Here is a 16,660-nt window from a genome sequence, read left to right as displayed (position 1 = left end):
GTCGTGACTACCTTTCCCCCAGCAAGCTGGGTACTCATTTTACTGACCTCGGAAGGATGGAAGGCTGAGTCGACCTGAGCCGGCTACCTGGGACCCAGCTTCTGCTGGGATCGAACTCAGGTCATGGGGGGAGTTTCAGTTGCAATACTGTCGCTTACTACTCTGCGCCTCCCTTAAATTGCAAACAGTGATTCTGGTAGAGGCCATGGCAGGAAAAAATGGTTCAGTTTCCCCTCCCCACAATCCCAAGGTTGCTCAGACTTCCCTGTGGTTACTAGTTACATAACAAAGCACATGCACATTGAATTGCATTCATGCCTACTCTACCTGCAGACTGAAAATACTCAAGGTGACTACAAGTTCAAGGTACCTAAAATGGATATCTTGAAGGCCAGATTTACCTATACAATAACATAACGGCAGAAATTGTGGATTAGTTCTGCTCTGCATAATCAGCCTAATCAGATGTTGTTTCATGACGTGTGAACCCAGACACACAACCCACAGTTAACCTAAGAATTAGGCTCATTAGACATTTCCATGTTTTAGAAAGAGGGAAAGGCTGCACAAAAGCCACCAAATAATCAGTGGTTGGGGGAAAGAGTGTGGCTGTCCGGGAAACCCTGGAGGGTCAGATTTGGACCCCAGGTGGGCTAGATTTGATCCCTGGACCTAAGGTTCTGTATCCATGATCTAAGTGATTTGCTTTCTTTGGAGTTCTAGTAATGGTTCAGGAATGAGTATGACCTCAACTGGTGAAAGCAGTCGAGGAACAGATATGCGAGGCATCAAACTGGCCTTTCCAAGCAGGGTCTTCCTTTGATTGTCTTTTCCAGAGAAAGGCACAAGATAGTACTTACCATCCCCGTAATCTGGAAGCTCTATCCCTTCTTCATAATGACTCTCAAAGGGTGGGGTGGGTGGTGCCTCAGGCTTCTCTGTTGAGTGAAACAGAAACTCCAGTAAGACCCTGAAGGATGTGATATAGCACATCTGCCCAATGCTGTGGTGCCATCAGGACTCTGGGGCAGACAACCAGGGCCCCACTCAGCAGGAGGGTCCCCAAATGCAACAGGGCTTGCTTACTCCATTTTGAAGCAAGTGAAGTAATACACATTGCCATCTAAACAGATGAGCCCCTATAAGGCCATTAAGTCCAGTGTCTAAAATTACCTAACTGAACCACTGGTTTGAAGACCCTTTGGAAGGGAACAGGGGCAGCTCCTAGGCAACCCAGGCTTATGGCTATTCTCCCACATTTGTGGCTAACAGGCCCCAAAATTAAATGTTCAGATTCATATAAATGTACAGTAGGCTGGCACAAGAGACAGGGCCTTTTCTGTAGTGGCACCTACAGAATGCCTCTGGCTCCACCATAGTTGGGAATTGCCCTTGCAATGCAGCAGCACCATGAGAAGGAGAGGGATTGACAAAGGCAGGAATTGGTGCCTGAGGCTGTAATCCTTAGCCCTCATGGTGATGATGTGCGCCATGTGAAGCCAGGAACTTGGCTGGAGTTGGGAGGAGCACTTCTCTGTAACTCTGCCAGCATGGACAATGGCAAAATGGCTCCGGTGGGTGGGTCGATGACATCACGGGACATGCCCATGCCCACTGACATCATCAGGTCCACAGAGGGCCTAGTGGGGGGGGCAATCTGGGCTCCCATCCCAACATAGTTCTGCACCCATGTTCTATGTAAAATGAAACACAGCGGTCCTAGACAAAGCAGGTGTTGTCCATCCCTGATGTATATACTAAACTAAACCTGGCTGCTTGTAGGCAAAGAGGATGTCAACACATTTGCTGGGATTGAACAGACTTGGTTCAGCCTTACATGAAACTGCACCCTCTGTAGATGTAAGACAGACAGACAGACAGACAGACAGAAGCAAGCAAGCAAGCTGGAGCAGAACATGCTACCGCAGTTCTCCAGTGGTGAGGCATTCCCAACTGTGAGCAACAAATCCTATCTCTGGCATCCACTTATTCAAATGGGCATGTGGGAATTCTCAGCATGCCCACGTGAAGCAAAGTTGGGGTGTTTCAAGGTGAAAGAGGTAGAATATTAATAAAAGTGAATGGAAGGGATGGCGAGAAGCAGAGAGAGACCTGACTGAGATAGAACCAGCTTCCTAACAGTGTTAAATGAGAAGAACTTTAAGGAGAGAAAAATCTCAAAGCAGCTGCTGTCAGAAAAAGTCCAGGTCATTACTACGTGCCCACCAACTGCCACGCAGGTATTGTGCATTAGAAGCGAAAGGACATTATGTGAGCAGCTGCCTACCAATATGAAAGGCTATTTCCATGCCTAGAATGAGAACAGGTTATTTCTGATACCAAATCTTCCCTGATATCAGACACATGAGTGAGCAAACATCCTTCTGTACTAGTCCAAAGTCACATCTTAACATGCCATTATCTGAAACTGACTAAGCTGCAGCAGATGCCCTTTATGCTGCAAATTCAGTCTCTTTTGTTGTTTTCAAGATTCGTTTTTCCAGGCAAAATAATTTTTCCTTGGCTAACTGGGTCTGACAGAAATAGCTCGTCTTCATTTAACTGTATTCTTACTTTAAAAAACCCGAAACAACTCACACAAAATGGCAAAATAAGGAAAAAAATAGGATGTCGCATTGTACAGTTAGAAGGGCTACGGGCAATCATGCCTATCTATGCAGGCTTCAGACGCTGCATCTGTTTAGATCTGACCATTTTTGTTGCATCTCTCTTACTGTGTTCTGCCAAGATCAAACGTTCTGTGTATAGTGCAAACTGGGCAGGAGTAATCAGAATGTATAATCCAGTAGGAATTGCTGGCACTGAACTGCTGCTCCTAAATTATATTGCTGTGTAAAAATTATTTTTGAGTCTGGAACTCTAAAATTATAATTCTACACTTTTGTGTAAACACACCCATACACTCTTAAGTCTAAAGAAAAAAATATGCAAATTCAAACAGTGTGTGTGTGCGTGCGCGCGCATGTATAACATAGGAAGCTGCCTTATACTAAGTACCATTGGTCCATCTAGTCCAGTATTGTCGGCACTGACTGGCAGCTGCTCTCCAGGGTTTCAGATCAGTGGTGTACTGGAGCTACCGTTCACAGGGTTGAGGTACCACGATGTATTGATTAGCAGGGATGATGAAATCATCTGCCGCCTCCTCCAGGATTCCCTGTTGCCCTCTGCGTTAGGCTGCAACACCCACACTAGCTGGGGGGGAATAGACTTTCTAAGCAACAACAGATTGTTGTGAGCTACCCCTCCTCACAAAGTATTTGGGGGTAGCTTTGCCTTGAATGGGCCTGTGCATAAGGTCTTGCAGCTCCTGGAAAACCTTGAGCTGGTGCTCTTTGTCTTGAAACTCCTGGAAAACCTTGAGCTGGTGCTCTTATGCTGTTTGGGGACATGTTGTATCCCTCCTTTTCCCTTTCTCAAGCAATCTCAGGTCTCTCCAGCCAAAGTCCAATATGCTAGCTACTACACCGCCCTTTGCTAGCTCCGTATCCTATGACTGTCAGCTGATCCTAATAAATTGGTTGTTATGCTATACAGCACTGCTCTTTGGGTGTGAGTGTACACACACACACGTGGGGCAGGGGATCAATACAGCTGCCTCTATTTTTGGATTCTCCTCTATGGAGGCTGTCATGGTGAGTGCTTCCAGTTCAAAATTATCACTATACCACTGGACACAATCCTTTCCCAGCCTTAGCTGGAGATGCTGAGGACTGAACCTGGAACCTTTGGCATACAAACCATACACTCTACCACTGAGCTGCGGCCCTTCCCCACGAACTGAAGGAACGCTAATGTGCCATTCTGACATGAAGCCTGGGAAGACAGGGATATCTAAACACATAAAAGCCTGGGAAGACTTGTCACTGAGATCATCAGAAGGCATGTTCCTGGTGGTTCCACATGGATCTATGACCCCACTGGACTCCACCTGGAGAAGAGCCTTCAGTGTGGTGGCCTTCCTATGGAACTCCCTGCTTCTGGAGTTCAGGCAGGTGCCAACACTGGGTTGTTTTTGGCACCTCCTGAAAACAGCTCTTTTTCAGGAAGCCTTCCTTGGTTAACCAGCCTTGATTTTATTAGCACTCTGCTTTTTAAAGAATAATTTTAATATCATGTTTCATTCTTTTTATCTTTTCTTCATTTCATCTCTTGTTATTCACTGCTCCAGAATCTGTTTAGACATGGAGCAGTATACAAATGTTGCAAATTAAAATATATATATATATTAAAAAAAAAAAAAGATACACCAAATCTGATGGGAGGCACACCTCCAGCACACACAAGAGAAAGGGATTTCCTAGCCTGAAGCTTCAGTTAATTTAGCCAGCTTCTGCCATTACTATCTTGGGATGGTTTCAATGTCTTTTCCTCCTCCTCCTAGACTCCCTCTGCCTTCCAACATCCTGGCAGAAGGCAAGTGAGCCAAAGGAAACCAACTGCATACTTGGCTTCTCCTCCGTCTCCAGCCTGGGTCTCTCAGGTTTCTTCCTGCTCGGTGGTTTGCGCTGGCGTCTCATGTATTCGACTGTTGGGGGAAGAAAGAGGATTTTGTCACTCAGGGGAAAGTCCTGGGTGTGGCCAGGAGGAAGGGGTGATTCTCTCACTCTGTGTCATCCTGAATGTGTTTCATCTTAGAAGAGCCTTTCTCCAGTTAGTGGGATATCAATGAGTGGGGCTGATGAAATGGAGTCTAAGCCACAAAAGCTTATGCCATCATCAATTTGTTGGTCTTTAAAGTGCTACAGGGCTCTGTAATTTTTTGCTGCAACAGACGTAGGGTCGTATGTTATTTTGATTGGAAATTAGAAACTTGACCTGTAATTTTTTTTTTTTTACTAGGTAAAGGGGTGTTGCAATGTTCATCAGGACCCCAACTAGGATTCTGATGAAAATGCCCCCACCCCCAACCCCCGAATAGCTATGAGACTTTGAGGAGAAAAGGTCCCATTAGTGCCAATGGGAACTTTTTTTCTAAACCACATAGCCACATTGAGGTGGTGGCAGTTTTTTTGCTGGGATTGCAGCAGGGAAGGGATGGGTTAAAGCTCCCCCTGCATGCTGTGGTCCTGATGAAAAGGCCCTCACACACCTGATATATATATATTTTTTAACCCCAGGTATATGTACTTGCTAACTGTGCAGTAACAGGAAGTAACTGAAGCTAACACGGCTGCCCCCTCTAGAAGTTGTTACAGTTGGTGATGGTGAGGAAGCACAAATAATTATGTCTACTCAGAAGTAAGCAGGAATGAATTGTTCAACAGCACTTTCAAATGGTATCCCAAATACCAAGCTTTTGCATGGCTACTCAGAAGTAAGCATCAACATAATTAGTATGTCTACTCACAAGAAAGCAAGGCAAGTCTCTATATATTTACTGAGAAGTAAGCAGGAGAAGCCTTAGATGGAAGTAGGACGGAATCACTCAGCAGCTTCTTCTTCAGGTCCCTCTCCCTTGTAAGGAAATGCTCTTACCTCTGATCAGCAGCTGGTCAGAAATAACAGCTTTTCCCTGCTGAGTGCTGAGAAAGGGAGACTTTTTCAGTGCTCAGCATGGGAAAGCTCTTATCTCCAATCAGCTGCTGATCAGAGATAAGAACATTTCCCTGCTGGGAGATGGGGCAGGGCCTAGAGAAGCAGCTGGCAGGCCAGATGAGGAACCCCTGCAGGCTGGAGGTTCCCCATGCCTGCATTACAGGTAATAGGTCTATACCAGCAATTACTCAGGGTACTCCGAAGTGTGATTTGTATTCCCACTAGAAAAGATGAAAAGGAGGAGTGGGGTTACATGCAGGAGATGACATAGCACAGGAAAAGCATGGGTGGGTGAGGGAGCTTAAGGGAGAACAATTGGTCCAGCATGTGTAAGAACTATACAAGAGGGTGAAGTTAACATGGAGCAAATGGGGTCTCTAGCTTGGGGCAGAGTGGAACACAGAAGTTCAAGTGAGCTCTGAAATGCAGTATGATTTCAAACGTTTGAGCAGTATGACTTTGGAAGAAAGAGTAGCAAGAATAAGGCACTCACTGGAGATGGGGGAAGAGGAGGAAGCTGTGGCTGATCAACTAGTACCAGTTTGGTAACATTGGGAAGGAAGCTGGGAAAAATGCAGAGCTGGCAGGCAGGCAGGCAGGCAGGCAGAGAGAGAGTGCACGCGAGAGAGAGAGAGCATGCGAGAGAGAGAGCGCAGAGGACCTGAATTTCTAATGCAGCCTTCCCCAACCAAATGTCTTCCAGATGTGTCTGGATACAACTATCATCCCCAGCCATGCTGCCTGGGGATGATGGAAGTTGTAGTCAGACAAGTCTGGAAGGCTCCCGTCTGGAGGCAGCTGATCTAATGCATCACTTTCAGTTAAACGGAGTCCATTCCAGATCGTGGCACAGCCCCCAGACGATCCTGGCATGCGATTGCTGCCTTTTTAACCTGCCCCCTCCCTCCCTCCCTCCCTCCCAATTCTCCTATATTAGGAGCTGACTTTGCCCAGATGATTCTGGGGAGGAGGGGAACATGCAAAAAAAATAATAATCCAACAACAACAAAAATGCTAACAATTAGAAGTGAGACAATATAAAGTCTCGATTGTCTAGATTCTTAGGGCATAAATCGATGGTTGGAAGCTCTCCAGTCTCCTGCAACTACCTAACTCAGCAACCAGCGTAACCCTTGCACTTAAGAGAAAATGACCAGCCAGCCAAGGAGGAGAGCCTCAGGTTGGGGTCCTAATGCAGGGCAGCTTTGTTTGCTTTGGCAAACTCCCTCCCCATCTGTCAAGCATTATTCAGAAAAGCACAGGGCATTTTCCACTTGTGGGGGCCAAGAAAAAGCCAGAGCACGTGCAGGGGAAATGAGGGTAGGCTTGGCGGAGAGGATCTGTCTGAGCTGCTGAGCCATTTCCTCTTGTGAATTTGTGCACAAATCTAAGGCAGACCAAGGTACCCCAGCCTTGTAATTACTGTATCCATAATTTCTGCAGCACTTTAAAATGTGCAAAGTGGTTCACAGCAGTGGTCTTCAACCACATCAAAGCCCAGACCCTCCTTTGAGCCCCACCTGCAGCAGGGATGTCCTCATTTAAATTATTTTGTGCATGTGTTTGTCTTTGTCTTTATCTCGTTGTAGATGACCAGATGCAATGGAACAGCACAGCGGGGCTTCTGCAGTTTGAACAGCTGTGCAGAAAATGCAAGGGTGCCACGCAGGCGTGAGAAAAGCTGCAGCTCCTAAAATCACATCTGCTACACAAGGGGGTGGAATCACATAGAAAAAGATTCTAGCTAAACATTAGGAGAAACTTCCTAATGGGAGGAGCTGTTCAACAATGGAACAGGCTGCCTGGGGAGGTCATGAACTCTCCTTTGCTGGAAGTCTTTAAGCAGAAGCTGGACAGCCATTTGTCAGGGATGTTGGATGGCCATTGATCAGAGGGTTGGAATAGATGACCTTCAAAGTCCCTTCCAACTTTGTGATTTATTAGAATAGGGATGGGGAAACTATGGCCCTCCTGAAGGTATTGGGACTTCAACTCCCGTCTGGCCCCAGCCAGGATGGTCTGGGATGATGGGATTTGAATCCCAACAACATCTAGAGGGCCACAGATCCACTACCCCCATTTTAGAGGCAGGGAGGCTCCTTGTCCTTCTTTGCCCCTTGTAGGGATGTACAGATTTTGTTAAATCCATTCTCTCTGTGAGCCAGTTCATGTGAAAAAGGGTGGTTAATAAGACACGGTGGCTTGTTAACCACTCCCATGCATGCTGGGCATGTGTCTGCTGATTTCCCTAAATACCCTTGCTGGGTGCAGGTTGTCGTGATGTCTGAACCCACTGAGGGTGGGTGGCTGTGGTGGTTAACAAATCACCCAGAACCCATAGTCTGTTGTAGGGTTGCTCAGAGGTCTGTTAACCACCCCAACCATCCTCTCTTGCTGGGTGTGGACATCATGACAACCCATGCCCAGCGAGGCTAATTAGAGTAAGCAGCAGGCATGCGTGGGGGTGGCTAACAAACCATTGTGGCTTATTAACCACACTCATGTCATGCAAACCCAGTCAGCATTTCATGGATTGTCAGGCATCTTTTGTTCCATCATCCATTCATAGATGAAATTGTATTTTTTAAAGGGATGCACAAGAATTTTGTTCCACTTGCACTAATGCGCATTAGCGAATTTGCGCAAATCCTCCCAAAACTAAAAAAAAAAAAAAGTTCACAAGTCCACAGAATCTGTGTGACTCAGAAAAAGCTGGTCTGCTACAGAATCTGCAGTCGGATTCACAGAAATCCAAATTCATTTGAATCCGTTGCAGATTTCTCCGACATCCCTAGCATCTAGTAATTTGCGTTCTTTTCCTCTGTTTTTGTTTTAAGGTAAACAACAATGAAAAGAAATTAGTGGCGGTGCCAATGGTATGACCCTTAGAAGTCCTGACACACTAGTTACCATATTTGATCTTGTTTCCAAGTTAAGAACTTATTATAATAATGGTGCTGGGACACTGACTTATCACTGTGGATGGGCAACTGATGGGTGGCTTTGCACTTTAACAAAAGAACCAAGGATGATATTCTGATGGCCTGGAATTTCTCTCTCCAGCCTTTGGAAGGTGACACCTCTAGCTAGGAGGAGGAGCAGAGAAATAATTTTGAGCCATTTTGGCAGTTTGAATTTAGAGAAAAGAAGGTTAGATTGCTGGGAATTTTTGAAACAGCTAAACTGGAAGCAGCCTAGGAAGGGCTATAGCTCAGTGGCAGAGCCTATGCTTTACTTGCAAAAGGTCCCAGGTTCAATCCCTGGCACCTCCAGTTAAAAAAGAATTCCATTGCCTATGATGTGAAAGACCGTAGAGAGCCACAGCCAATCAGCGTAGATAGTACTGAACTAGCTGAACCAATAGTCTGACTTGGAAGAAGCAGCTTTCCTGTGTTCCTGGGGAACTGTAGGAGTCCATACTGTGGTCTACCTTTATCAATGAAAGCATGACTCATACAGAGCTACAGTGGTGTATTCTCCCTTTTCCAGGAGAAATCATCCAAGGGAGCTAAAATTCCTCCTGACAGGGGTAAGGCCTCATCTCCATGCTAGATTTCCAAGCAGAAATGCTGAGCAAGGAGCATGAAATCCAAATGGGAAGAGGTGGTCAAGTTAAAAAAAAAAAAAAAAAAGCCTTTCACTTTCTTTGAAAATGGAAATATTGTCACACAGACTGCATGTCTAGCCAGTGTCCTTCTGGGCTGAGAGCAGGAAATGGATTGTGTGTAATGCTCACAGCTTATGCGCTTGTGATGCATGGCCTGAAAAGCACATACACCATAGTTCTTTCTTCTTCTTTTTTGCCCTTTCAAAAGCTTGTCAATGCGCCACTGGCCATCCTTGGCGGGGGCCAGTTAATAAAATGCTTCCTACATTCTCACTGGACTGAGGACAAAGGTGCAGGAAAGGGGGACATGAACAATTGCTTGCCCCATGGAGCAGAGGCGAGGAGATTAGACAGCACAGAAGGAGGACAAAACATGCGAGACACAGATGCATAAAGCTGGACAAAGGGGCTGTCCTACAAAATGTATCAGAGCCAATTCCTCCCAGCTCACGGCAGCAGCTTTTTGCATCCGAACAGTGGCAGCCTCCAGCTTGTGGCAAGCGGATCATCTGATTCATTCCCCACAAGCAGAAGCTGCCAAAGCTGCCTGCAGACCCAAGGCGTGTCCTCCCACCCCAGAGGGGGCAGGCGATGACATGCAGATTCTGCTCATGGTGAACAAGTCAGATGGCTCAGTTTGCCATCCTCAATCCTCACAGATTAATCAGGCAAATTCTGCAGTCTAGGGGGCACCTAGCAGTGGATATGCGAGGTAAAGCAGGAATAAAGGAAGCTGCCTTGATCCAGCTAGCTCAGTAGCTACCAGTGATCCAGCTAGCTCAGTACTGTCTACACCAAGGATGGACGTGTGGCCCTCCAGATGTTGTTAGACTGAAGCTCACATAATTCCTCATCCTTGGCTATGCTGGTTAGGGCTGATGAGAGCTGCAGTCCAGCAACATCTGGAGGGCCACACATGTCTGCCCCACCCCCACCCCAGTCTACACTGACTATCAATAGCTCGTCAGGGTCTCCGATAGGAGTCTTTCCCAGCCCTACTTGGAGATTGAACCTGGACCCTTCTGCAGGCAAAGAGTTGGCTCCACCACTAAACTGAGAGCCTAAATGTTAAATACATTCTCAAAATGTCCACTCCAACACTAGACACAAACAAAACCCTGTGCCAAGGAAAGCTGAACTATGGGATTCTGCAAACTTGAATTATGCTAATGTACATATATGTGTTCATTTTGCATCATTGGTTCTGCCTGCGACAGAGCACTGAAGGAGTTATATAGGGTACTGAAACCCAGCCCTCTGGTCCACTGATCATGTTATTAAGTCCCCCACACCACCATCTTCGGGCACTGAAAACATTATCAGGCTTTCCCCCACACACTTCCAGACCCATCTTCACAGCCAATGAGGACTAGAGAATTCCTTTTGCAACAGAAGCCGAGATTCCTAGATTGTGACATTCTAAGCCCCATACCCACTTCTTGCGCAGAATCACAGAGTACATTTAGCACTCTTCTCTGAGCTTGGCAGAAGGAACATCCTTTGCCACAAAGGACATGGTGTAGATGCAGCGTGAGACCATTTCACAGCCATGGAAATGGGATGACAAAGAATCAGCTGTCCTGCAGCCATGGATCCTTGCTGCTTCTCCACCCACAGCAACACGATACGGCCAGCCCCTAAGCAGAGCAACTATTACTACATGGAGGTAGGGCAAGTCAGCAGCGGTGGAACGTACAATCCCCATAGTCTTCGCGCTCAATCTGCTCGTTGTAGTCCAGCGTGGGCGGCTCCAGCTCTCCAGGGGACTCTAGAGAAGGAGACGAAGAACAGTCACTTCCTGAGTCTGGGAACTGTCCAGTGCACAGGGCAGCCTTCCCCGACCCACTGTCCTCCAGATGGGCTACAATGCCCATTGTCCCCAGCTAGCTGGAATGATGGGGGTTGTAGCCCCACACATCTAGAGGGCACGGGGTTCTTGGGGAAGGCTGACACAGGGGCTTTTGAGGGCAAGGGCTGTCTGAAATAGAAGAGTTTTGATTCACCTAAGCCAGGGATGGGGAATGTGAATCCCGCCAGATGTGGCTGGACTACAACTCCCATCATCTCTCATTACGGGTTATGCTGGCTAGGGCTGATGGGAGTTGCAGTCCGACAACAGCCGAAGGGCCACATGTTCCCCACCCTTGACCTAAGCGGTATGCGACAGCCCAATAAAGACCGAGGGCCCCTCCTAAGCATCCCAAAGCTCTGCCACCAGTCACCTTATGCTGTGTGCACGCTTGAACCCACAGATCTGTATGGTGAGCCACCAGGACAACAGGTCAGAGTGTTCCTTGGGCAGGGAAGTGTTCCTAAGATCGAGAAAGACTCCGAACACCCAGACTAGCCATTGGCTCCCCCTGAACTGCAAGGACTACACAGGCTTCCAGCTCAGGCTGGAACTTCACCAGGGCACTAACAGCGTTGTGACTCCCTGGCTCTCGCACCACGCCTGCCAGTGGCCCAGTGTGGTGCTGACGGCGACAGAGCAGCGAGAGCCACTTCTGCTCCTTGCATCGAGCTTAGTGCAAAGATGTCGACCCTCTTTCAGGCTGCGGGCTGAATCAATTTCAGAGGCGCTGTCAGGGACCTCATGGCAGTGCTGGACGGGACCAAAGGCAAAAGGAGGCGGGGCCAAAAATACCAGCATATTTTCGCCAGTAACAAACTGCCAGTAACAAACTTTAGAAGAGGCGACTCAACCTTTGAGAAGGTGGGAGGGAGCGCAAAAGCCAGGAAACCAGCAGTCGGGGGAAAGGATAGGAGAAGGGAGTGTGGCCATTTGGGGGAACCTGGTGGGGGGATGGATTGGGACCCCAGGGAGGCTATATTTGGGACACGGCCTTGATTTTTGACACCCTTGGTGTAGTGAATAAGACCGGACTAGAAGGAGAATTCTTTATGAGTCCTCTGAAGACTGCAGCATGCTGGCTTTTTGCTCAGATGTTAGGAGGCAGCAGCCACATTTCCCTCTGTAGGGAAATTTCGAGTAGCAGAGATCTACCCACCATCCGGAGTGGAATAATATCTACTGCAGATGGTTTTGGAGGACAGAAGAGTTTTGGGGTGGCTGACACACTATGGACCAGTCGCACTGTGTGAGTCAGGAGCGCATGTACATGCCTGTCTATGTGTGGTTTATGGATCAGACATCCTGAGAATTTTGTTCCATATGGAGGAGCCCATATTCTTCAGATATATATATCTGCCCCTGTTAGTCTCGACTGGGCTGTAATTTAAGGATAACAAGAGATCTGGGCAAGTAGCCAACCCTAGACATGAGCTTCTGGTTACCTGGCTGGCTTTCATGGCTTCCATCTTCTTTTCCGGGCTCCTGCGGCTCTGTTGGAGGTTCATAGAAGTCAGCTAGGAAAAATAAAATTCAAGAAAATTGGCAGGGATAATGGTAGACAGCACCAACCCATGGCGAGGCACTTCTGTCTTTGTCCATATAACATTCTCTAACTCACTCATATCCTGCTCCTACAGTAAAGCATCTGTGTCCCATTCACGCTCAAGCAAGGCCCATTCTCTCTCCTCCCCATCAGAATTATTCTGTTCCATGTGGCTTCCTGACCTACGCACATCGCTGCCATGATCAACCCTACACAGGACTCATCGCTGTACCCTTCCCCTGGCTTTTATGTTCCTCCCCACCATGGCCGACATGCCCATAACCACGCACCAGGGCCCCTCCCATGCCCTCATCACCCTTACTGTGATGCCTTGTCGGATCACGTTCCTCATCCCATCGTGGTTCTGTTGGCTCCTCCGGGAACAGAGCTGGAGAATAAAACAGCTGGAGTCAGTGGTGAGTCAGCAAAGACCCAGCAGTTGGAGAGATGGAATGGGACAGGAAAGACAAGAAGAGCTGGCAATATATATATATATAGAAGTGGTAAACAGCTTCTTTTACTCCCGAGGGAGTCAGCAGGAAGCATTCTCTCTGGGTAAAACTCTTAGGGTCAAATTAAATGTTATGTGCATTGCGCAGCTGAGCCTCATCTTGTCTTGCCTTTTTTACTTTAATGGAGCTGTGCACGGCCCCAGTTCAGCCTGGGACCAGCGCATACCGGAAGGGGAAGTTTACCCCACCCCCCATTTTCATCCTGAAATTCACCCCCACCCCAAGGCACAGAGATTTTTTTTAAAGCCTTCATTGATTCCAATCGAGACTTTTTTTTTTCTTTTGTAATTCCCATGCCAGGGGTGGGGGCAGAATTTCAGAAAGAAAACAGGTGTGAGCGGAAGGTTTAATCCTCTCCTCCTGGTCCTGATCTGAATAGGGCATTAGCTACACTAAGTTAAAGAAGGCTCAGGTACACGCTGTGCAATTAATGGATGGTTTAGTTTAACCCTTAGAACGGGGCTACTATAAAGGGCCTAAGAAGAGGGCATTCAGCCAATCTGGGCAGCCCCCTGCCCCCAAGAATGACCCTTGGTCGTTGATATAGGGACATTCCTATATGGGACATTCTGTCCCAAGAATGCAGCCAGACTGCTGAGCGCAGTCAAGCCATTGCTTCAAGTGATGGCAAAGGCTTTGTTGTTAAAAAAAAGAAGAGAGAAACCCTCAGCCACCTCATGTTTAAAGGTGAGACAAACATTCTTAAAATGTGCCTGTCCCCCAAAGATCAATCCAATCCAGGAGGTGGGGGTGTTTTTGCCTCACTTTCCAATTTTACAAAAATCACAGGGCCAAATAATTCGGCCAAGTACTAATTTAGAGGTTTGGGCCGAAATGTTATCAGTATGCGGATGATACTCAGCTCTACCTCTCGTTTCCATCTGTGCATCCCAGGGAGGCTGTGGAACTCTTGAACCAGTGTCTGGAGGCTGTTTGGGGATGGATGAGGGTGAACAAGCTGAAACTTAATCCAGACAAGACAGAGGTACTGTGGGTTAGGAAACCAACTACTTCGGATGGAGGTTTACAACTGGTCTTAGATGGGGTTGCACTCCCCCTGAAAGACCAAGTGAGCAGTCTGGGAGTTCTCCTGGACTCTGAGCTAACTGGCGAAGCCCAGGGGGCTGCAGTGTCCAGGACTGCTTTTTTACCAGCTTAGGTTGGTACACCAACTGTGGCCCTATCTGGAGAGGACGGACCTTGCCTCAGTTATCCACGCACTAGTCACATCCAGGCTGGACTACTGTAATGCGCTATATATGGGCCTGTCTTTGAAAACGGTTCAGAAACTCCAGCTTTTGCAGAATGCGGCCGCCTGAGTATTGGTAGGGACGAGGCGATTCGATCATATAACACCTATACTACGCCAGCTGCACTGGTTGCTGGTGCATTTCCGAGCCCAATTCAAAGTGCTGGTTTTGACCTTTAAAGCCTTAAACGGTTTGGGGCCAAGTTACTGGAAGGAATGCCTACACCCATATCAGCCTGCCTGTACTTTAAGATCATTAAGAGAGACCCTTCTCATTTGCCCACCCGTGAGAGCAGTCAGGTGGGTGACCACACATGAGAGGGCCTTCTCTGCAGTGGGCCCACACCTTTGGAACAAGCTGCCCTCGGAGGTCCGCCATGCTCTGTCATTGCAGACTTTTAAGAAGGCCTTGAAAACATATTATTTTACCTTGGCCTTCTATTGATATGACTGCTATTGTTGCTGTTGCTGCTGTTAACATCACTGTTGCTGCTTTTAACATTGTTGTTGGTTTTATTGTTGGCTTTTATTGTTGTTTTTATTGTTTTTATATTTTTATCACTTTTAATATTTTAATTGTTTTTAGGTATTTTATTGTTGTAAGCTGCCTTGGGAGGGCTTCTGCCCTGAAAGGCAGCCAAGAAATATTTTAAATAAATAAATAAATAATTTTAGAGGCACAAATGGATGGTAAATATCACTGCTGGGAAGGAGGTGGAGCAGGCCGCAATGATTTTGCTCACAACTGCTAAGGGAAATAGTGTCAGTAATATCTGCATGATTAAGGGTGCAATCCTATGCATGTTTAGACAGAAAAAAGTCCAGAATGCTCAGAGTTGTAGGATTTTGTTCTGTCTAAACATGCATAGGACTATGCCTTAAGTTGGCCTTACTTATGGAAGAGGTGTTTAAAAAAAGACAAAAAGGAGGTAGTAGCAGCAGGAAATGTGTAAGGAGTGGAAAGGTATCTGTGACTCGTAGGGTGCAATCCTATGATTGTTTAGACAGAGAAAAGTCCTACAACTCCCAGCGTTCCCCAGCCAGCAGGATTGTGCCCTTAGTAGCTTGCTTGGCAGAAGAAAGAGTGAGGGTATCCAAAAGGGAAGAGGAGGAGAACCAATGGGCTACACACCCCAAAGAAACACATACCATGTATACGGCTCTAAATTTTGGGTGAGAAGGGATGTATTTGCATTTCACAGATATGGCCAATGTACCCTTATCTTATAATGACAGTGAACACAACTAATGAATTAACAAATTCTAACCATGAGTGAATAATCAACCAACCCCACAAATGACCTATCTACAAACCATTGTTGTCCACATAGCAATGGTGTCCATTGTCTTTTGTTAGCTAGAGAGCATTCAGCCCTGGGCAAATCCACACTACAATCATCTATTAATCTGTAGATATGCCTCCTGTCATAAAAAGTTCATTTCAGTCTATTATTATTGTCACCCATGTCCACTCTTCTGTGCCAGTGTCTTGTTTCCAGCCTAGCATCACCTCACAACCATCATCAGGAAGCTACCAGGGCCCAGCAAAGCCCACCATTGAGGCCTGCCCTGGGGTGTCCTCTAAAACAATGTTTTTTCGAGCACTCTGACATCTGCTGGGTCTTGCTGCTGCCATTTTAACTTTTCACAATGCCCCCGACATAGCATTGCTCTAGGGCAGGAGTGGACAACATTGGGGGATCCAGGGGCCAATTTCAACCCCTGGAACCCCCGGGGACCACCCCACCCCCAAGTGCTGCTGAATTTCAGCAGTGGTAGCAGCAGAACAGCCACCTGTTCACTGCCAAATTTGGGCCTAGATGGGCCAAATTTCACTTTAAAACAAGGTTTGCACCTTGTTTTAAAGCTAAATTTGGCCTTTTCGGGACACTGCTGCGTTTGCCACCAAAGTTCAGTGGCAAACCACCAACAAATTTGGAGGTGGTGGGGGCCACACTTAAGGCCAGTGGGGCCTACGGGCCAGTTGTTGACCACCCCTGCTCTAGGGCATTGTGGGAAAAGCAAATGGTGGTGGCTCCCAGACCCAGCTACCCAGCACTCATTAGAGAGTGTCTTCCAATATTAAACTGGTACAAATACAATTTAAAACAATGATTTTAAAAAGTCAAGGTAACAAGCAAAACGGTAACATGTTTGTCCATCTGCATTCTGCACTTTCTTTTCTACTTCTCCCTCAACATCTCTTCAGCACCTTCCCTCCACAGTTCCTTCTCTTCAGCTTCCTTTCTCCCTCTGGCACCAACCCACTTTTTATCCCCTAGCTCTTTTCCAAAGTTATACACTCCTCCCTTCCTTTGCCCTTCATTCTATGACCTCA

General features: G+C 47.0%; 1 protein-coding gene across 1 annotated transcript in view; it reads right to left on the bottom strand.

Moving 5' to 3' along the window:
• AEBP1 (AE binding protein 1) overlaps positions 1-16,660 on the bottom strand; it is a 55,087-nt gene that overhangs the window by 26,129 nt on the left and 12,298 nt on the right. Inside the window, exons 3-7 of the mRNA XM_084803844.1 lie at positions 12,884-12,949; positions 12,461-12,532; positions 10,863-10,934; positions 4,469-4,549; positions 861-938 (exon numbers count right to left, since the gene is read on the bottom strand). Of these exons, the coding sequence (XP_084659970.1) occupies positions 861-938; positions 4,469-4,549; positions 10,863-10,934; positions 12,461-12,532; positions 12,884-12,949 (369 nt within the window). The remainder of the gene's footprint in view (positions 1-860; positions 939-4,468; positions 4,550-10,862; positions 10,935-12,460; positions 12,533-12,883; positions 12,950-16,660) is intronic.

This window comes from Heloderma suspectum, chromosome 6 (genome assembly GCF_057233095.1).
Source record: "Heloderma suspectum isolate Gila_16-S chromosome 6, 16-S_ref, whole genome shotgun sequence".
In the NCBI taxonomy this organism is placed as follows: domain Eukaryota; kingdom Metazoa; phylum Chordata; class Lepidosauria; order Squamata; family Helodermatidae; genus Heloderma; species Heloderma suspectum.
The sequence above is the reverse complement of the archived record's forward strand: the minus strand, read 5'-3'. Positions and strand labels throughout refer to the sequence as shown.